At 44.4% G+C, this 22,410-nt stretch overlaps 1 protein-coding gene and 1 long non-coding RNA gene across 11 annotated transcripts in view; one reads left to right on the top strand and one right to left on the bottom strand.

Annotated features, from left to right (window-relative positions):
* Positions 1–13,523, bottom strand: part of lrrfip2 (leucine rich repeat (in FLII) interacting protein 2) — a 261,526-nt gene extending 248,003 nt beyond the window's left edge. For 9 of the 10 annotated variants that reach the window (XM_038809829.1, XM_038809830.1, XM_038809834.1 and 6 more), the window contains exons 1-2: positions 13,261–13,459; positions 10,790–10,940 (exon numbers count right to left, since the gene is read on the bottom strand). In XM_038809829.1, the coding sequence (XP_038665757.1) occupies positions 10,790–10,879 (90 nt within the window). In that variant the 5' untranslated portion in view covers positions 10,880–10,940; positions 13,261–13,459. Of the gene's footprint in view, positions 1–10,789; positions 10,941–13,260 lie in introns of all 10 variants that reach the window. The other variant, XM_038809832.1, reaches the window with a different exon arrangement.
* Positions 13,524–13,637: 114 nt separating this feature from the next.
* Positions 13,638–22,410, top strand: part of LOC119972957 — an 86,604-nt gene continuing 77,831 nt past the window's right edge. The window contains exon 1 of the long non-coding RNA XR_005462195.1: positions 13,638–13,784. This is a non-coding gene — a long non-coding RNA (uncharacterized LOC119972957). The remainder of the gene's footprint in view (positions 13,785–22,410) is intronic.

Here is a 22,410-nt window from a genome sequence, read left to right as displayed (position 1 = left end):
CAAAACAATTTGACTTCAACTGGAGTTTTGCAACCAACGCTGGTACCTTGCGTCAGGAAGGATATAAAGGCATGATATTCATGGATTAGAGAAAGTGGGATTTTTCCACGAGAAGAGATTTGATAGAATAATTCAAAATTATGAGGGGACTGAGCTGTGTAGACAGGGAGAAATTGTTCGCATTGATGGCAACAACCAGAGGGCACAGATTTAAGATAATCGGCAAAAAAACAGTCGCAACATGAGGAACAACCTTTTTAAATAGTACATGGTTAGGATGTGGAATGAACAGACAGAGTGATGGAGACAGGTTCAATTGAGGCATTCTGCATTGGATCATTACCTGAAAAGGAAAAATGTGTAGGGCAGTGGGGCAAAAGGTGGAGTAGCGGCACAAGGTGAAATGGTCCTTCAGGGAACCAACAACACAAACACAAAGGTTGAATGCTCCTATTGCTGCTGTAAGCCTTGTTATTCTGAAAAGTTTACAGGGACAGAGGAAACTGAGGATTTGAATGCATAGATCTTTGAAGGTGACAGAACCTTCTGTGACAGAACAGGAACAAACCTGTTGCACTTTAACCTGGTGTTGTAAGACTTCTTACGCTGGATAAACAACTTCAGCAATAATGTTCGATTGGAGAAGCTGGGCTGTTCAGTCTGGAGTTGAGGAGATTGAAGGTATCACCTGCAACACTATGACTCTGAGGGTGACAGAAGTGGTGATGACTGATTTCAAAAAGAAATTGGATGGGCTTGAGGAAACTAAATCTGGAGGTCTACGGGGATAGAGTGGGGGAATGGAATCGATTGGATCACTCCGCATGAAGATGCCAGAGATTGTATAGACCGAATAGTGGCCTCCTGTGATGGGATTTGTTTTTTTCCCCTCTCTGTTCAAGGCACAAAGGCCACTATTTTTCAACCATATATCTTTTAAACAGTTATGCCTCATTCCTGTCCTCATTCACAAATTTTCATAGTAGTAATTCTTGTTCTCTAAAACAATGAGTTGTGCAGAACTGTTGTTCCTGGAGGAAAGTTCGATCGAGGTTTACAAAGGGAATTGGATTGCTGTGAAAAGAAAGAATGTCACGATGTTATAGACATAAAGCAGATGAGTTGGACTCGATAGAAATGCTCTTTCGGGAAGCATTGATGGGCTGAATGGTGCCCTTCTGCATCATACATCATACTTCAGCATCATACAAATTCTGTGATCAAAGAACAAAGAACGGTACAGCACAGGAACAGGTCCTTTGGTCCTCCAAGCCTGCGCCAACCGTGCTGCCCTTCTAACCTAAAACCTTCCATACGTCCAGATCCGCATCCCTCTGTTCTCATCTTGTTCATGTATTTGTTAAGACGTCCCTTAAACATCACAATCGTACCTGCTTTTACTACCTCCTCCGGCGGGTTCCAGGGACCCATTACTCTTTGTGCAAAAAATTATCCCTCGCACATCTCCTCCAAACTTTGCCCCTTGCACCTCAAACCAATGTCCCCTAGTAATTGAGTCTTCCAATCTGGGAAAAAGCTTCTGACTATCCACTCTGTTCATGCCCCTCATAATTTTGTAATCTTCTATCAGGTCACCCCTCAACCTCCAGTGAGAATAAACCGATTTTATTCAACCTCTCCTCATAGCTAATGCCCTCCATACCAGTCAATGTCCTGGGAAATCTCTTCTGTACCCTCGCCAGAGCCTCCACATCCTTCTGGTAGTGTGGCAACCAGAATTGAACAGTATATTGCAAGTGTGGCCTAACTAAGGTCTATACAGCTACAGCATGACTTGCCAATTTTTATACTCAATGCCCGGCCAATGAAGGCAAACATGCCGTATGCCTTCTTGACTTTGTTCTCCACCTGCATTGCCACTTTCAGTGACCTGTGGCCCCGTACACCCAGATCTCTCTGCCTGTCAATACTCGTAAGGGTTCTGCCATCTCCTGCATATTCCCACCTGTATTAGACCTCCCAAAATGCATTGCCTCACATTTGTCCGGATTAAAGCCCATCGGTCATCTCCCTGCCCAAGTCTCCAACCGATCTATATCGTGCTGTATCCTCTAACAGCCCTCATTCCTATCCGCAATTCCACCAGCCTCTGTGTTGTCCGCAAACTTACTTATCAGACCAGTTACATTTTTCTCCAAATCACTTATATATACTACAAACAGCAACGATCCCAGCACTGATTCCTGCGGAACACGAGTCACAGCCCACCATTCGGAAAAACACCCTTCCACTTCTTCTCTCTACCTTCTATGACCGAGCTATTTCTGTATCCATCTTGCCAGCTCACTCTGATCCCATGTGATTTCACCTTCTATACCAGTCTGCCATGAGGGATCTTGTCAACGGCCTTACTGAAGTTCATGCAGACAACATCCACTGCCCTACCTTCATTGGCCAGATTTGTCTTAGCTAAAGGTTTTATTTTTAAATAACTATACTAGTTTTTATTTCTTTTTGCTAATTTACATTCATATTTTATTCTCCCTTTATTAGTTTCTTGGTCTTCCTCTGCTGTATTCTAAATGCTGTTAATCCTCAGGTTTACTACTATTTTTGGTAACTTCATAGGCCTTTTCTTTTAATTGTATATAATGTTTAAATTCTTTCATGGGACGTGGTGGGCATCGCTGGCTGGGCCAGCATTTATTGTCCATCCCCAATTGCCCTTGAGGGAACAGTTAAGAGTCAACCACATTGCTGTGGATCTGGAGTCACATGCAGGCCAGACCAGGTAAGGATGGCAGATTCCTTCCCTAAAGGACATCGGTGAACCAGATGTGTTTTTACTATAATTGACAATAGTTTCATGGTCATCATCAGACTTTTAATACCATATTTTTATTGAATACAAATTTCAGCATCTGCCATGGTGGTATTGAAATCCTGGTCCCCACAGCATTACGCTTCCAGTAACAATACCACAACACCACCTTAACTCCTTTAACTTCCTTTGTTAACCACAGTTGCCTGACTTTTCTTTTTGGTTTTTTTTGTCTTGAATGAATGCATACTTGATGCAAACTATGTAATAATTCTTTAAAGATTATCAATTGCCTATGTACCGATATTTTTCCCACTCCACCTCAGCAAATTTGCCCCTTATACCTTCATAATTTCCTTGGCTCAAATTTAACACGCTGTCTTCAGATTGAACTACGTCACTTTTAAACAAAATGTAAAATTCTATCATATTATGATCACTCATCCCTAAAGTTTATTTCACACGATTATTAATTAATCTTTTTTTGTTTAATAACACTAGATCCAAAATACCCTGTTCTCTCGTCGGTTCCTCCACATGCTGCTCAGGAAAATAAAATCCCGAACACGCTCCAGAATCTCAACCTCCACAGCATTAGTTTTCATTAAATTAACCTTGTCTATATGCAGATTGAAGTTATCCATGCTTACTGTATTATCCATGCTACATGCTTCTTTCATCTCCTGATTAATACTCTGACCCACACCACCACTACTGTTTGGTGACCTATCATTAATATTTACTGCCACTTGCTGTTTCTTAGATTCCACATTTTGTGGAAACTTTCCTTTATTAATCCAATCCCTTATTGTCAGTGCAATTCCAGCTCCTTTTCCTTCTTGTCTGTCCTTCCTAAATGTCCAGCCCTACTGCAGACAGAAAGAATCAAACCTGGAACTACCACCTCCCAAAGAACAACCAACTCAGTTGTCTACATCTTTAAATCAGAAATATGCAGACTATCAAATTCAGTCTGAAGGAAGACAAATGCCAAAAGTGCAGACTGTACACTCTTTCACATCTTTCTTATAGATTGTAATTTGGCCAACATATCCTTGACCACTCTGCAATACTGTGTGAAGAATAGAAAAGCAATAGTGATAGGAGACTCAATGGTTAAGGGAATAGATAGGAGATTCTGTGCTCGCGAGCGAGACTCCTGGAAACTATGTTGCCTCCCTGGTGCCAGGGATGTCTCGGGTCGTGTCTTCAGGGTCCTTATGGGGGAGGTGAGCAGCCAAAAGTCGTGGTGCACATTGGTACCAACGATGTAGGTAAGAAAAGGGGTGTGGATGTAATAAATGAGTTTAGGGAGTTAGGCTGGAAGTTAAAAGCCAGGACAGACAGAGTTGTCATCTCTGGTTTGTTGCCGGTGCCACGTGATAGCAAGGCTAGGAATAGGGAGAGAGTGCAGTTGAACACGTGGCTGCAGGAATGGTGTAGGAGGGAGGGCTTCAGGTATTTGGATAATTGGAGTGCATTCTGGGGAAGGTGGGACCTGTACAAGCAGGACGGGTTGCATCTGAACCAGAGGGGCACCAATATCCTGGGAGGGAGGTTTTCTAGTACTCTTCGGGAGGGTTTAAACTAATTTGGCAGGGAAACGGGAACCGGACTTGTAGTCCAGCAACTAAGGTAGACGATAGTCAGGCTATCAAAGCATGTAGTGAGGCAGTGGGGAAGGTAACACTGACAAAGGAGAGTACTTGCAGGCACGGAGATAGGTTGAAGTGTGTATACTTCAAAGCAAGAAGCATCAGGAATAAGGTCGGTGAACTTAAGGCATGGATCGGTACTTGGGATTATGATGTGGTGGCCATCACGGAAATTTGGATAGAAGAGGGGCAGAAATGGTTGTTGGAGGTTCCTGGTTACAGATGTTTCAATAAGATTAGGGAGGGAGGTAAAAGAGATGGGGGGGGGGGGGGTTGCATTGTTAATTAGAGATAGTATAACAGCTGCAGAAAGCAGTTCAAGGAGGATCTGCCTACTGAGGTAGTATGGGTTGAAGTCAGAAATAGGAAAGGAGCAGTCACCTTGTTGGGATTTTTCTCTAGGCCCCCCAATAGCAGCAGAGATGTGGAGGAACAGATTTACGAATGAGTAGTCATGGGTGACTTCAACTTCCCAAATATTGAGTGGAAACTCTTTGGATCAAATAGTTTGGATTGGGTGATGTTTGTGCAGTTTATGCAGGAAGCTTTTCTAACACAGTATGTAGATTGTTCGACCATGTAGATTGTTCGACCAGAGGGGAGGCCATATTGGACTTGGTACTTGGTAATGAACCAGAACAAGTGATAGATTTGTTAGTGGGGGAGCATTTTGGAGATAGTGACCACAATTCTGTGACTTTCACTTTAGTAATGGAGAGGGATAGGTGCATGCAACAGGGCAAGGTTTACAATTGGGGGACGGGTAAATACAATGCTGTCAGACAGGAATTGAAGTGCATAAGTTGGGAACATAGGCTGTCAGGGAAGGACACAATTAAAATGTGGAACTTGTCCAAGGAACAGATACTACGTGTCCTTGATATGTATGTCCCTCTCAGGCAGGGAAGAGATGGTCACGTGAGGGAACCATGGTTGACAAGAGAGGTTGAATGTCTTGTTAAGAGGAAGAATTATATTTATGTAAGGCTGAGGAAACAAGGTTCAGACAGGGCGCTGGAAGGGTACAAGATAGCCAGGAGGGAACTGAAGAAAGGGATTAGGAGAGCTAAGAGAGGGCAAGAAAAATCTGAGGTGGGTAGGATCAAGGAAAATCCCAAGGCCTTTGTGAGAAATATGAGAATGACGAGAGCAAGGGTAGGTCCAATCAAGGGCAGTAGCGGGGAGATTGTGTATGGAGTCTGAAGAGATAGGAGAGGTCTTGAACGAGTACTTTTCTTCAGTATTTATGAATGAGAAGGGCCATATTGCTGGAGAGGACAGTGTGAAACAGACTGGTAAGCTCGAGGAGATACTTGTTAGGAAGGAAGGTGTGCTGGGCATTTTGAAAAACTTGAGGATAGACAAATCCCCCGGACCTGACAGGATATATCCAAGGATTCGATGGGAAGCAAGAGATGAAATTGCAGAGCCGTTAGCAATGATCTTTTCGTCCTCACTGTCAATAGCGGTGGTACCAGGGGATTGGAGAGTGGCGAATGTCATGCCCCTGTTCAAAAAAGGGAATAGGGATAACCCTGGGAATTACAGGCCAGTTAGTCTTACTTTGGTGGTCAGCAAAGTAATGGAAAGGGTACTGAGGGATAGGTTCCTGAGCATCTGGAAAGACACTGCTTGATTAGGGATAGTCAGCACGGATTTGTGGGGGGTAGGTCTTGCCTCACAAGTCTTATTGAATTCTTTGAGGAGGTGACCAAGCACGTGGATGAAGGTAAAGCAGTGAATGTAGTGTACATCGATTTTAGTAAGGCATTTGATAAGGTTCCCCATGGTAGGCTTATGAAGAAAGTAAGGAGGCATGGGATAGTGGGAAATCTGGCCAGTTGGATAACGAATTGGCTAACCAATAGAAGTCAGAGAGTGGTGGTGGATGGCAAATATTCAGCCTGGAGCCCAGTTACCAGTGGCATACAGCAGGGATCAGTTCTGGGCCCTCTGCTGTTTGTGATTTTCATTAATGACTTGGATGAGGGAGTTGAAGGGTGGGTCAGTAAATTTGCAGACGATACGAAGATTGGTGGAGTTGTGGATAGTGAGGAGGGCTGTTGTCGGCTGCAAAGAGACATAGCTAGGATGCAGAGCTGGGCAGATGGAGTTTAACCCTGAAAAGTGCGAAGTTGTCCATTTTGGAAGGACAAATATGAATGCGGAATACAGGGTTAACGGTAGGGTTCTTTGAAATGTAGAGGAGCAGAGAGATCATGAGGTCTATGTTCATAGATCTTTGAAATTTGCCACTCAAGTGGATAGAGCTGTGAAGAAGGCCTATGGTGTGCTCGCGTTTATTAGCAGAGGGATTGAATTTAAGAGCCGTGAGGTGATGATGCAGCTGTACAAAACCTTGGTACGGCCACATTTAGAGTACTTTGTGCAGTTCTGGTCGCCTCATTTTAGGAAGGATATGGAAGCTTTGGAAAAGGTGCAAAGGAGATTTACCAGGATGTTGCCTGGAATGGAGAGTCGGTCTTACGAGGAAAGGTTGAGGGCGCTAGGCCTTTTCTCATTAGAACGGAGAAGGATGAGGGACGACTTGATAGAGGTTTATAAGATGATCATGGGAATAGATAAGAGTAGACAGTCAGAGACTTTTTCCCCGGGTAGAACAAACCATTACAAGGGGACATATATTTCAGGTGAATGGTGGAAGATATAGGTGGGGATGTCTGAGGTACGGTTTTTACCCAGAGAGTAGTGGGGGCATGGAATGCACTGCCTGTGGAAGTAGTTGAGTCAGAAACATTACATAGATTGATTACCATTGTTTAAGGGCTAATTGTAAGCTATTTTCTTGTGTGATGTTAAAGGTTTCTTAATACTGTGTAAATAATAAAGTTTACCATATCCCTATTTTGCATGAAATCACTCCTGGAGCGAGGTATCCTTTCCTCACAGTCTTACAAAATTAAAATAAAATATTGGGATTTCTGTCCGGTATCCTAGTCACTGTTGGGAGTCTGGTTAGTAATAGCATGTGAACAGTTAAGTACTCACTTAATTCATAAGTATATACTTTTCAAACAAAAAGCCTGTTGTGATCAAATGAGGCGAGGGCATAGAGGCATTTGACCCTCCTCGCGTTGTCATATGATGATGATTCAGATTGAGTATCTCATGTCACTGACTAGTTAAGTTCAAGATTAGAACTCATAATAAAGTCAGGCTAAGCTTTATCAGGGGTTGAATAATTCAGGGTTATGGAGTGGGCAAACAAATCATCCAGCGTGCCAATCCTGATCGTTACCCTAGAAAATGAGAAAGATCAGATTTCCAAAAAGCTGTGGCAGCACCTCCAAAGACAACTTCTTCAGAGCAGCATCGGAAAAATAAATGGATGCCAAGCCAAAAGGAGACAATAACCATGAGGTGGATGGAATTAAGAGGCTGGTACAGAGTTTACAGTCCGACTAATGTTTTTACTTTTACCAATATTTAACTGAAGAAAAATCACTTCATTTAAGACTACATATCATACAAACAATGAGAACACAAGAGGTGGTAGAGATGTGATAGAGAGGTAGAAACAGCTGCTGATGGACAGGGGGTGGGGAAGGGAAAAACGGTGTCTGATCCCTCATGCCCCTTCTAGGAATAAGAGACGGTAGCATTCCTGTTCTTTCTGGTTAACAAGTAGTGCCGTCAGCCTCAGTAAAATATATTTTTTATTTTTGAAGGGGTTTTACATTTTAGAGAATAATAAAATTAGAAAATAATACATTATAATCTTATTATTGTCACAAGTAGGCTTACATTAACACTGCAATGAAGTTACTGTGAAAATCCCCTAGTCGCCACACTCCGGCACCTGTTCAAGTACACCGAGGAAGAATTCAGAATGTCCAATTCATCGACTGCATGCCGTTTGGGACTTACGGGAGGAAACTGGAGCACCCAGAAGAAACCCACGCAGACACTCGGAGAACGTGCAGTCTCCGCACAGACAGTGACCCAAGCTGGAAATCAAACCTGGGACCCTGGGGCTGTGAAGGCACAGTGCTAACCACTGTGCTACCGTGCTGCCCCGTAAGTGAGAAAATATTGGCCATTTTAGTGAACATGCGTACAGAGAGAAACAGGACAACAGCAACACAACTGGCTCGATACAATCATTAGACATAACTAGATACCTATGTAGCCTCACCTGAGACAGAATAAACAGAATGAGGCCATCAAAACATGGTAAAATGATGCACAATCTCCCATGCCACCCAAACCCGCAATCGCTATGAGAAATCAGGATAAACTTTCCAAGCCATGTTCGAGAGCACACCAACATACATCTCCCTCAACTCCAGCAGCACCAATGACCCACCACAGCCTTCTCTCTTTGGATACCAGATCAATCTGGACCAATGTAGGAGCCAAGAATGGAGTCACTGTACCCACCCTTACAGAACCAAAGAAAATACGTGAAAATCCCAATTCTAAGGGAAGTTACATACATCCAAACAATGCAACTAAATCTCAATCCCAGGCACAGAACAGAACCAACCTCATGTCATGCAACAATGCAGAGAGGATCAGCAACAACTTGTTTGGATTATCAAACCTTCATGGCCGACCAAAAAAGGAAAAAGGAGTAAGGAGTAACAAAAGATCAAGTCCCAACCCAGACCCCATACTTGTCTGTTGCCCACCGAGCACCCACTGACTCACTCAATTGAACATGGTGTCCCACTTCCTGATGGGTGCATGGTACCAAAGCATGGTACTCGACTTATACCCAAGCCCCCATGCACTGAAAAAGCTGAACACAAATTCCCAGGATGCCCCCAGCAAGCATCCTTGAGAAGGGACAACAGGAGACTGATCGCATCATCGGACCTGGCCTAGCCCAGCACATCGCGACACACAGGAAGCTTTAGCTGCAGGACCTCCAGCACACCCAAAATACGTACCCAGACAAACCTATACCTCCCCAACTCCATCCAGGGCAATGCACTGTCCCCATTTATACTCAGAGAAAGAGGATAAATACTCCAGCCCCAGATGGGGGATGGCCCATCCCGAGAAGAAGAATCGTCAAAGCACCCAACACTGGACCTGAGAGGGAGGGCCGACGCTCTCCTCGATACAATTGGGGGAACCTCCCTCAAGCCACTGAGCCAGAACAGAATGAGAAACAGTACCCTGATAAAGAGAAGGAACCCCCAAGTGAGGGACGCCCAAACTAATTCAGAGTGATCACCGTACCAAGAGCAATCCTTCTCAACAATCCATTCACAAATGAACCAATCCCATCTCACCATGCACCATAAATAAATCTTTTCATTTTAATAGCTCAAAAGAGGAATGAGAGAGAGAGCCAAACAAAAAAAAAATCAACCTTGACGAACAGTCAGAAGGAATCCAGGATACATAATCTGCCCAGGCCAACAAAGGATAAAGATATGGATTCTTAGGTTCAAGTGGCAGGTAACAAATCCAAAAAAATCCAACACAAATTAGTTTTAGCTGGAGGGCTATCCTCAATCTCAGTGAGGTCTGACCTAATCCAACCAATCCCAAACATCCACCCTTCACCCTGTCCCGTTTCTACTCAATTATGTTATGAACCAGAGTGATAGGTTCAATAAAATAAAATATTTAAATTGCCAACCCACTGCCCGGTACAGTAATCACTGCACCTTTGTTCTGAAAATGAATAGATTGTGGTTCAGTTTCTTCAATTCTGAACATCTGACCTGAACTGTTACTACCCATTTATGAATTCTAAAATTCTGAACACAAATACCTTTTCCCCCAACCTTCACCTCACCCTCCCATGTTACATATATAATTAATATATATTATACACACTCAGGCATCTGACAATTTGATAACTTAAAACCGTTTTAGAAAATGCAAACAAAAACAGAAACCTAGTCATTAGCTCATGAATTATTACATGACATATTTGGCATGACAAAACATGATCTATCAGATGACAGCTGAGCAAATCATGGATACGAATATATAATCCTTAGGCGAGATGGACAAAAAATATTCCAGGACTTCCAGAATCTCAATTGGTTGTGAAATGTAGAGACCAACAGATACAACTATTACTAAACTACACAGTGACTATTTATAGATGCTCATTCACGTCGCAGTGTTCTTTAAAATTTAAGAGCTCCACAGCATTCCTTTCCAATGCTGAAATTGTGTTCTGCATTACAAAAACTGCAGTTCAGTTCATACAAAATATCTCACAAGCCTCTGCTCGTAACACTGTGTACCCTAAGGGAAGTGAATTTAAACTATAAATTTAAGGTAAGCTGAGGATGTTCCATCATAACCAACAATTATACCCAGATTACAAGAATCTAAACATGTCGAAAATGAAATTTCAACCAACCTCTCTTGCAATGTGGCTTAGTGCTTCATCTTCAGCTGAGAATCTATCCTTAATTGGCGTTCGTTTCCTTCCAGCTCCAGGTGTCCCCATTCTCCCCAAGTACTTAAAGAAAATCTTCTACAAGGTGAAAGGAAATCCTTCCACGGTTGCACTGTGAAGGTAAAATAAGATTGTTTACAAACTTCACGCCTCTACAGAAAAATATATATGTGTTATGAATGTAAACCATAGTTCGACATACCATTTGGCAAATTATGCTGCAAACCCCATGGATGTTGCCTGACATTAATTTTACTGGATAAGCATAAATGTTCTGTGTTTTTGTTGTTGTATTGGTTATTTCATAGAAATTGGATCCAGCAAAAAATTCATCTCAATCAGATTTCAATGTTGAAGGGCATATTAATGCTCCTTGATTACAACAGCTGTAAACTAAGGAAAGATTCAGTAATGTGACTCAATTTTTCAAATGGATGTCAAACCACAAGTAATTTTATTAAGCATTTGGTGGAAGATAGTGGCATATGGTCATGTCACTGGAACAGCAATCTAGTTGTCCAGGCTAACCCTCTGCAAATATAGGCTCAAATCCCACGACAGCAGGTGGTGGAATTTAAATTCAATTAATAAAATCAGAAATTAAAAGCTAGTCTCAGTAATGGCAAGTGTTAAACTATATTGATTGTCGTAATGGTATGAGTTTGCTGCCAACTTTGTGCATATGCAGCTGTAAGCGCAGACACCATTTGTATAAGGGGCAATGTGCAACAGGATTTATGCACCATCATAACATCATCATGCACAATCATAACAACCTGGAATTGCAAATATTACAGCACCGGCAGCATCAAGTTAACACTTTTTACTGAAGAAAGCCTACCAAAAATGTAATGTTTGAAATTGTGGCCTCCCCAGTTTCTCAATCTCCCACTCCACAGCCTCTTCCCCTTAATCTGGGTCGGTCTTGGGAACAAGCCACAGAGCTGCAAATGGAAATTGTGGGGAGGCTGCACCTCAATTCCTCTCCTCGCACCAGCCCCCAAAGCCACCACTACTGCAGGCTCAGAAACTAGGTGGACAGCTTCAGGATCCAAATAAGATCCGACCAGCCCACATTCCTGCAAATAACACCATTGGCTTCTATGCATGCAGGTATTGGCATTTTTGGAAGGCCATATTGCATTGGCAGCACAGTGGTCATAAAAACTCATCTGATTCATAAATGTTCTTTAGGGAAGGAAATCTGCCTGTTTTACACTTGACTCCAGATCCACAGCAATATGGTTGACTCTTAATTGCCTTCTGAAATGACCTCACAAATTGCTTAGTTTAGGGGCAATTAGGGATGGGCAACAACGCTGACCATGCCATTAACACCCTCATTCCATGAAAGAATACTTGTTTTTTTAAAGTGGCCTAACTGCTTCAGATTGCATCCCAGAGACACAAACCATTTAGCACACTAACTGGAAAATGGAGGGCAGCTCCACTTTTCAGAGGTGTTCTGGAGATTAGGTGTAAAGCTTCAATTCACTTCAGTGGATGTTATGCATGATCATTTTGAAGACAACAGGCAGCATTCCGAAAGCTAACATCTTCTCAACGGCAGATTTATTCTGAAGTGCTGCGCCACTTTATTTATACATCAGCTTCAATGTAGAAAAATATCCAGAGATACTTCAGGGAAATCTGACAAAAATAGAAATCAAGCTTAAAAGAGATCAAGAGGGGTGACCCAAAGTTTGGTCCAGGGTGGATTTCACTGAGGCGTCTGAAAAGAGCAGAGTTAGAGAAACAAAGGGATTTAACATCAGTGTAGTTAAAGGCACAGCACTCTTTCTGGAGTAAAGGAAGGGGGAAGGATGCAAAGGGCTAAAGACAAAGAGTTTGGTGGTGCAGGTTACATGGCCAGAAAAATGGGCCACAGAAGAATTTAGACACAAGGGTGTGAATGTTAAAGAGGGTAGGGCAGAAATCAAAGTCGACGACGACGACCAAGTAGGACTTGATATGGCACAGTGTGTCCTAATCTAACACTCATCTCCCATTACCCGTGTCCAACTGACTCCTAACCGTGCAGTGAAGTTTGACAGCGAATTGCTCAGGAATGCAGCATGACTGCCCTCTCAACCAGCTGTCGCCAAGGAAACCCACTCCACCTCAAACTAACTCCGCAGGTTTCGATCCATAAAAAAAAGTCATTCTGGAGAGGAGCCAGAGGCGCAGTTTAAAATTGCAGCAATGCAGCGCAGCACGGCCCAGCCTGGGACAACACAGCACAGCGCTGCTGGCTCACTCCACCCGGGTCACCAGCCCCAAATCCCGGAGCAACGGGACGGGCACCAAGAGGGAGGGGGGGTCCACCACGGCCGAAGGCGGCGCCGGCGGCCCGGGATCCAGCCGAACAGAAGGCCGATCCTGCCGGGGCTGAGGCGGCGCCGGGGGCCCCTCTGAGCGCGGTGGTATCTTACCAGCGGCCCCTCCGCTGTGATCAAGCAGCCATTCGCCAACTCAACGGAGTTCAACCTCCTTTCACCGACTCAATCAGCGGGTCAAACATCGCCCACAGACTGACGCTGCTCCTCGTCACCCGGCCCCAGCTTTGACAGGCGGGCAAGCCTCCCCGTTCCAAACGTCCGAAAAACCCAAACTCACCAGGCGCCGCACCGCCCCGCCCCCCAACTCCGCCAGTTGCTTTCTGCCCATGCGTCAGATCCGAGGGCTGCGCGTGCGTGCAGACAGCAAGCGCTTGAGGCGAACTGCGCGTGCGCCAAAGCCGGTTGCCCTCCCGCGCTTGCGCAGTGGTGGTTTTACTGATCTGGTGGGCTTGGAGGAGCTGGGAATGCTTTTGTGGAGTGAATGCTGAGACACGCCGGATTCACACTGGGCAACAGGACGTAAACTGTTTACAATATGTAGGGCTTGGGCTGCGACACCTGGCGCATAGCATCTTGCCCACCGCTTTCCAAAAAAACACAGCCCATATGCAGACTGGGTCAGTACACAATCTGCAAACTTTCAATTTGACCTGCGAGTGATTGCACCATTTGACTTGATGGGCCGGATGGCCTCCTTTTGCACTGTAAGAAGTCTATCATAACCCTACAGGAGGCCCAGGTATTTAACATCAGAGTCCCTGTGGCCTCAGCTGAATACTATCTACCCATCTGAATAGGCCGGGCTAACCCCCCTTTTTCAGACCTGCTGGGGTATCAATACCCCGGCCTGGGTGCAAGACCCTTCAGGGAGTAGGAGGAGTGTGTAGTAACCTGAATCAAACCAGACTTTTCAACAGACATCGTTTCTGATTGGTTGCTTGCCTGAGACTTTAGACTTTCTTTCTAAGTTCTTGTCCTCAAGGTGGATGGCATCAGGTGTCATTATCATGTGCCCAGTTGCTGCAGGGCTTGTTGCTTTGGCATCAGGAGGAGCCTCCATTTCCACCAGTGGAGAGGACACAGATTGCAAGCTTGGTGCATTTGACTCTGTTGGTTGGTGAGGCGGGTTCAGGTACCTACAACAGGTAATGTGGATCCCTGACATAGGGAACACCATCTGAGCTAACCACATAGCTATTTGGTGTGGGTCATGGCTGTGTACCACTGCCAGTTTGTTGTGGAAGTGTGTGGTTTGGATCCTGACCATTTTTCCAGATTCTAAAGCACAGAGTCTGCAGGCATTAACTTTTTGTTGCCTCTTCATGAGGATGGCACCCATATTTGTCTCCACTTTTCATTACAGAAAAAAAAGCCTTGGATAGAAGACAAGCTGATCAACAGAAGGCAGAGAGTCGGGATAAATGGGTCTTTTTTTGGTTGGCAAGATGTAACCAGTGGGGTGCCAGAGGTTATGGTCCTTGGACCCCAACTATTTATAATGTATATTAATGACTTGGATGCAGGGATAGAAGGTACTGTAGCCAAGTTTGCACGTGATACAAAAATAGGGGTTCGTCCCTGTCCACACTCTGAGCCCTGGCTTTGTAACTCAGAAAAAGTAATTTTAAAAAATAGGTGGGATAGTAAGTAAGTTCCAATGAGGAAATAAGAAATTTACAAATGGTTGTAGATAGTTTAGCTGAGTGAGCCAAAATTTGGCAGATTGAATTTAACCTGGATAAGTGTGAGGTTATCCATTTTGGTCAGAAAAATGGAAAGGTAACTTATTATCTAAATGGAAAGAAACCTCAGAGTGCTTCGGTGCGGAGGGAGCTGGTTGTCCTCATGCATGAATTGCAGAAAACTAGTGTGCAGGTACAGCAGGTAATAAGGAAGGCAAATGGAATGTTGGCCTTTATAGCCAAAGAAATAGAGTATAAAAGTTGCTGCAACTGTGCAAGGCATTGGTGAGACTGCACCTGGAGTACTGTGTACAGCTTTGATCCCCTCATTTGAGCAGGATGTAGCTGTATCAGAGGCAATTTAGAGGCGGTTCACGAGATTGAGGGCGTTTGTGTTATGAAGAGAGATTGAGCAGTTTCGGCCTCTACTCGCTCAAGTTAAAAGAATGAGAGGAGATATAATTTAAGATGATAAAATAATATAAGAAGATAAAAGGTATTGACAAAGAAGCCATCGAGTGGATGCTTCCTCTTGTGGGGCAATCGAGAACAAGAGGCCATCATTTTAGGATAAATGTAGCAGATTTAAAAGAGATGAGGAGAAATTATTTCTCTCAAAAGGTTGTGAGCCTGTGGAATTCACTATCCTCGTGCGGTGGATGCTGGACTTTGAGTAAATTTAAGGAGGAGATGGACAGATTTTTAATTAGTAATGGGTTGAAGGGTTAAGGGCAGGAAAGTGGAGTTGAGGCTGAGCAGAGATCAGCCATGATCGGACTAAATGACAGAGCAGTCTCGAAGGTTGAATTGCTTACTCCTGCTCCTAGTTCTTATGTTCTTGGCAAAAGGGATCGTGGTTCTGGTACACCTGGAAAACATTATCTCTGTGCTGACAAGGGCAGGCTCTGTCTCGACACGTTTCATAGGTTGAGTAGTGCAGCATAAAAGTCTGTGTTATCTCGGACACATTTCTCAAGGAGATGATTTGCCAAGCATACCACCAGTTCTGCCAAACCGTTCGATTATGTGTAGAAGGGGCTACTTGTGATGTGCTCAAAGTCTCATGTTTGCAAAAAGTCCTTGAATTCCCTGCAGACTGTTGATCGGCATCCTTGCTCCAGTTGATTGATAGACATTACATCTTTAACTTTGAATCAAATCAGTTCTTTATTGAACACAATATAAAATCCCAATGCTTATCACTACTACAAGAGAGGTCACACACTGCACTGAAAGCACATAAATGATTCCACCTTCCTTTGCTACCACTACAAGTTCACAAGCATAGAGGGTGGCAATTTTTGGGGTATCGGAAATGCCGGAGCTGATGGAGGGGAGGAAGGCCAGCGTTGCGGCCTTCGCCGCTTTAATTGCCCGACGAAGGATTCGGCTGGAATGGCAATCGGCAATGCCAATGGGAATGGTGGCCTGGCTGAGGGACCTGTATGACTTTCTCCGGCTGGAAAAGATGTAAGTTTGAATCGAGAGGATCAGCAGAGGGCTTTGAGACATGGTGAAGACTGTTATTGACCATGTTTGAGGAATTGTTCATCGCAGGGTGTGGGGGGGAGGGAACTTGTACAAACGCAATGATGTGTGAAAAATTTTCTTTGATTTATAAATGTCTATTTACCTTTGAATATGTTTGGAATAAAATACATGTTTAAAAATTTTTTTGCAAGCAAAGGGTAAACTGTCAATACTTATCCAACTTCGGACTTCCGGTGGCGGTCATGGAGTGAGTGGTTGCACATTTGGTAACTCCTGCTCATGGTGGACCTTTGGGACCTTTTTCCCAGATTTACGGTGAATTTGCTTGACAAAACAGGAGACTAGTGAAGTAGAGGAGAAGGATTCCCACTCAGTGTATGGATTTGTGGACCAGAAGTGGTCTGAAAAGGAGAGATCGTTGGTTGAAGACGGGAGTGGAGCCTGCAGCACAGAAGAATATGGTGGAGGGTCAGGGACCGTAACTGCCGACCCAGTGGTCAACAGAGCAGCTGGTGGTCTTTCTCCAGGAGAGCTTTGCTCAGCAAAGAAAGGAATACTTGGATCCAATGAAGACGGGAATTGATCGTGTGGAGCAGAGATTGGAAGCCAAGCGATCCAGATGGTGGAAGAGTCGGTTGCCGGGCACGATGAGCAGCTAGCTGTAAATGCAGTGGAGATGGGGCTGATGAAGGACCACCAGAAGAGGCTGTAGGAGCAAGTGGAGGATTTGGAGAACAGGTCGTGCAGGCAGAACCTGAGGATTGTTGACCTTCCGGAGGGCAGCGAGGGATCGGACGCAGGGATGCGTATGTTTGAGAAGCTGCTGGGGGAAGGTGCGTTTGCTCAGCCTTGGAGGTTTACAGGGCACACAGAGCGCTGATCAGGAAGTCGTTGAGGAATGAGCAGCCAAGGGCGATGGTGGTACGAATGCACCGGTTCTTGGACAAGGAACAGATCTTGAGGTGGGCCCCGCAGATGAGGAGCTGCATATGGGAAGGCCACGAGCTGCATACTTACCAGGTGCGGAGCAGGCCAAAAGAAAAGCGAGCTTCAATAAAGTGAAATTGGTCCTCTTTAGAAGGGGGTCAAGTTCGGCATGCCGTACCCAGCGCGTTTGTGGGCCACTTATGAGGGCCAGGAACTTTATTTTGGATTGTCGGATGAGGCGATGAACTTAGTTAAGGACAGGGGACAGGCAGTGGGAATTTTCTTCTTTCTGTTTGTTGGGGATTGTGATGTTTTGCATATGTATGTTCGAGCGGGGGGAGAGGGAGATCAATGGGGGGTAGGATGCTTGGTAGCAGGCTAGTTGGGCGGGCTAGCTCACGGAAGCGCAGTGGGGGGGCGAGCAGATGATGTTTGTTGAGGGGGGTTGGGATTGTTGTTTTGTTATGGGGGGTATTGATCTGCTGACAGGGGAGGGACTGGTGCTTGGAGGCAAATGGAGACGGTGGGCACCCCAGGGGGCCTGAGGAGGCACGGGACGCGGGCTGGAGGCTGGCCTAAGAAGGGTTATGGGTGATCGGCGGTTGGGGGGGGAGCGGGTAGTGAGCACAGTGGCGGACTCGGGGGATAGGTACGTTATGGTGAGTGGGAAACTGGAGGGGATGCCAGTGATATTAGTGAACATCTATGCACCAAACTGGGATAACGTGGAGTTTATGAGCCGGGTGTTGCGGCGGATCCCGGAGTTGGACTCATAGACTGGTCATGGGGCCCCCATGGGGGGGAGACTTTAACACAGTTATACATCCGAGGTTGGATCAGTTGAGTTCAAGGACAGGGAGCGCGCCATCCACAGCGAAGGAACGAAAGGGGTTTTTGGGAGGGGTCGATCCATGGAGATTTGGACAACCAAGAGCGAAGGAGTTTTCTTTTTTCTCCCATGTATGCAAAGAGTACTCCCAAATTGATTTTTTCATTTTGAACAGGGCTTTGCTGGCGGGGGTGGTGGATGCAGAGTATTCGGCTTTTGTTGTGTCGGACCATGCTCCACACTGGGTGGATTTACAGGTGAGCAAGGCAGGGGGACAGCGCCCGCAATGGAGATTAGAAGTAGGACTGTTCGCGGATGAGGGGGTGTGCGGGCAGGTGAAGGAGGCCATCCAGAATTATTTGGAGATAAATGACACAGGGGAGGTTTCAGCAACAACAGTATGGGAGGCACTGAAGGCAGTAGTTAGGGAGGGGAGCTGATTTCGGTACGGGCTCATAGGGAGAAGGTGGAGCGGGCAGAGATGGATAGTCCGGTTAGGGGTGTTAAGTAATGGGTTAAGAGACATTGCAATTAGTTGTCTCATTTATGTTAAGTGTGCAATAATTGACACTGATATGTAAAGGGGCTTCAGGTGGCCTCTGGGTCTGGTGATGTGTAGAGTTTTGTGCAAAGTCTGTTGGAAGAAATAAAAGTGTTGGTGAGAAAGGAACAGAACTTTTGTCTCTTGATACCACAGCATCTAATATGTCTTTAACAATTGGTAGCAGAGAATGGTTGCTGTGTAAATGTGAAGGGTTGAAAGATAACATTTTTCCAGATCAAACCAAGGAGTGAGTGAAAGAAAAGGGATATATGGCTGAACCTAGGATAAAGATGGCTGGATATGACTATCCTCCCTTATTTTCTGAAAGGAAATCGTACGACCAATGGAGAAGTGCAGTAGTTATGTGGACTAAGGGATGTGGCTTTGGGAAAGAGAAAACAAGGTAAGGCATTGGCTCTTTCTTTACCATATGGCAGTAAAATCCAGACAAAGTGCTTTCTGAGCTGGAATTGGAAGAGTTAGACTCAGAAGAAGGTCTGGAGACTCTATTACATTATATGGAAAAGATTTATAAGAAAGATGACTTGTTAAGTGTGTATGAAGCATGGTCGGATTTTGATAAGTTCCGGAAAATGGAGGATGTCTCCATGGAAGACTATATAATGGAATTTGGCAGACTATATAAAAGGTTGCAGAAACACAACCTGGAATTTCCACAGTCTGTGTTGGCCTTTAAATTACTTGACTGTGCTAGAGTGAGCAACATGGATAGACTCCTGGTTTTGACAGGAGTTCAGTTTACGGATAAGGATACCTTATTCGAACAGATGACAAAAGCTTCACAAAAGTTTCTGAGGAAACATTCGATTCCGATGACTCTGATGATCCTAATAGGTCAGCCTGCAAGAATATGGAAGATACACTACTAACAGGATAGCAAAATCGTATGGCTACAAACAGGCCTCAAGACTATAAAAGGAGACCGAGACAAGGAAATTATGAAGACAGAAACCCAGTTAAAACTACAATAGGAAGATGAACCCCAGAAATGCATGGCGCATGATAAATCGATGTTTTCGATGTGACTCTCAATATCATTATGCTTTCAACTGTCCAACTCGTTATGATAAGAGTGTTTGAAGCGACACATGACATGGAAGAGTCAGAAGAGGAAAAAGATAGTGACCAGAAAGAAGGCATTGTCCTATTAACAAGCAGTTTTACGCCGGTAATGAGGGTGTTGGTTGCAGAATCCTTCAACTGTGCTGAGTTGGACAGTGGCTGCACATCTACTGTATGTGGGATTGACTGGTTAAAATGTTATCTGGACTCCTTGAATGCTGAAAATCGGAACAAGGTTAAGGAATTTGAAAGTTCCACAAGTTTCAGGTTTGGGGATGATAATACTCTGAAGTCGCTGAAAAGAGTGGTGATCCCTTGCAATATTACTGGAGTGAATCATTTCATTAGCACGGATGTTGTATCAAGTGAGATACCTTTGCTTCTGAGCAGGTCGTCGATGAAGAAAGCACACATGAAACTGGATATGGAACAGGATAAGGCAACAGTTTTTGTAAAGACGGTTGACATACAATTTACACAGTCGGGACACTATTGTATTCCATTACTGACAAATAATATTTCAAGTAGAGTGGTTAAGGATGTGTTAATGGCAGTTGAAAATGGGACTTTAGCTGATAAAAAGCTTGTTGTAGTAAAACTGCATAGGCAATTTGCACATCCGTCTCCTCGGAGACTGAAAAATTTATTAGGGGTAAGGGATGACGACTATACTAAACTGATAGAACAGGTTGGTGATCGCTGTGAAGTTTGTAGGAAGTACAGAAGGACACCAGCACAACCGATAGTAACCCTACCTTTGGCCAGGGATTTTAACGACATTGTGGCCATGGACCTTAAAATCTTGGATAAAGCAAATAATATATTTATTTTGCATTTTGTAGATTTAGCAACCAGATTTAGTCAATCAACGATTGTACGAAGTAAAGAAAGGAGAGTAATTCTGGATCAAATCCTGGAAAAATGGATCTGGAGAGGAATGGGTCCACCGGCAAAATTCCTTTCGGACAATGGGGGAGAATTTGCTAATGATGAGTTTAGGGATATGTGTGCAAACATGAATATCAGAATTATGAACACGGCTACAGAAAGCCCATTTAGTAATGGTGTCTTCAATAGAAATCATACTGTCATCGATGACATGCTTCGGAAAATTTTGGCAGATCGACCAAACTGCAGGCTAAATTCAGCTTTAGCATGGGCGGTACATGCAAATAATTCATTGCAGATGGTTGGGGGCTATAGTCCTTATCAATTAGTGTTTGGTAGAAATCTTAAAATTCCATCCATTTTGGATGACCAGCCTCCCACTTGGGAGGGGACTACAATTAGCTCAGGTTTTGCTGAACATTTAAATGCATTACATAGCAATAGAAAAGCTTTCTTGGAAGCAGAAGTCTCTGAAAGAATTTGCAGAGCTTTAATACATAATGTACGGCCATCAGATGCCGTTTTTCAGCAAGGAGACATGGTATACTATAAGAGAGAGACAATTCTAATGAATGGAAAGGCCCAGGGAAGATCATAGGCATAGATGGCAAAATAATTATTTTGCAACATGATAATCAAACTGTTAGGGTACATTCATCAAGGATAATGGGTACCGATTACAAATTTTCAAATTTAGACAGAGCAGACAGACATGACGAGGAACCAGAGTTTACAGAACTATGAGGACCAGTTAACTGATGTAGACAGGGTTTCTGTCGAGGAACACGACACTTCTGATAAATTAGAACAGGCCATTTTTCCAAAAGGGCAACTGCCAAAAGTTGGTACAAAAGTGACATACTTGCCTGAAGGGTCTAGTCAATGGAAGGATGCAACTGTTATTAGTAGAGCAGGGAAGACCACTGGAAAGTATAAACATGTACGTGAAAGTGGTTATTTGGTTTGATGAGGCTTGAGCACGTTGCACGGTACAAATCTGGACATTTCTTTCTCTATGTCCACATCCATGGAGGGCCAGTACACTGATTCCTTTGTCCCATACCTTGTTGCTTCCAACCCTGGATGCCCTTGGTGGCGTTGTTGGGTATAGTACCTCTGCAGAGTGGTGGGAATGACGAATTGTAGGCCATGCCGTATCAGTCCATGTTGCTCGTGAGCAAGCTCCTTTGATGACTAGGGCCAGCTTTTCATAATGATGTCATGAAGCTGCTTGCAGGTGATATCTGCCTATGGGACAGCTTTGAGCTTGTCAATTCTACGGGAAAACAGTACTTGAATGACCAGTACTTGATAATGTGAATGATCTCCTGATGATCTGCCTGGTCAGTGGTGGGTTGTTAAGCCCCGGAGAAGGCATCGTTTGTCGCATTGTAACTTGAGCATTGTGCCCTGCAGGCGTGGTGATGCAGTATGAGGAGGCTTTTTGAGAATTATTATGAGCGGCTGGTGATCAGTTTCAAGGTGGCAGGATGGCCATAGATGAAGTCATAAAATTTCTGACAAGCAAAGACAATGCCAGTTCCTTTTCGATCTGGGCATAACGAGTATCAGCGTCAGTGAGGGCCCTTGGTGCGAAGGCTACTGGTCTGCCATTCCGGATACAACTGCACCATGTGCGTACTGGGAGGTGTCTGTCGATAAGAATACAGATGCTTGAACGTCTAAGTATTGTAACACCAGAGGGGCTGAGAGTGCCTGCTTGAGTTTATTAAACGTGGCTGTCTGATGGTGGAAGAGCTGACGGAGGGGTTCAGTTACCTCACTGCAGCAAGGAATGA

This window comes from Scyliorhinus canicula, chromosome 10, assembly GCF_902713615.1.
Source record: "Scyliorhinus canicula chromosome 10, sScyCan1.1, whole genome shotgun sequence".
Classification (NCBI taxonomy): Eukaryota; Metazoa; Chordata; class Chondrichthyes; order Carcharhiniformes; family Scyliorhinidae; genus Scyliorhinus; species Scyliorhinus canicula.
The sequence above is the reverse complement of the archived record's forward strand: the minus strand, read 5'-3'. Positions and strand labels throughout refer to the sequence as shown.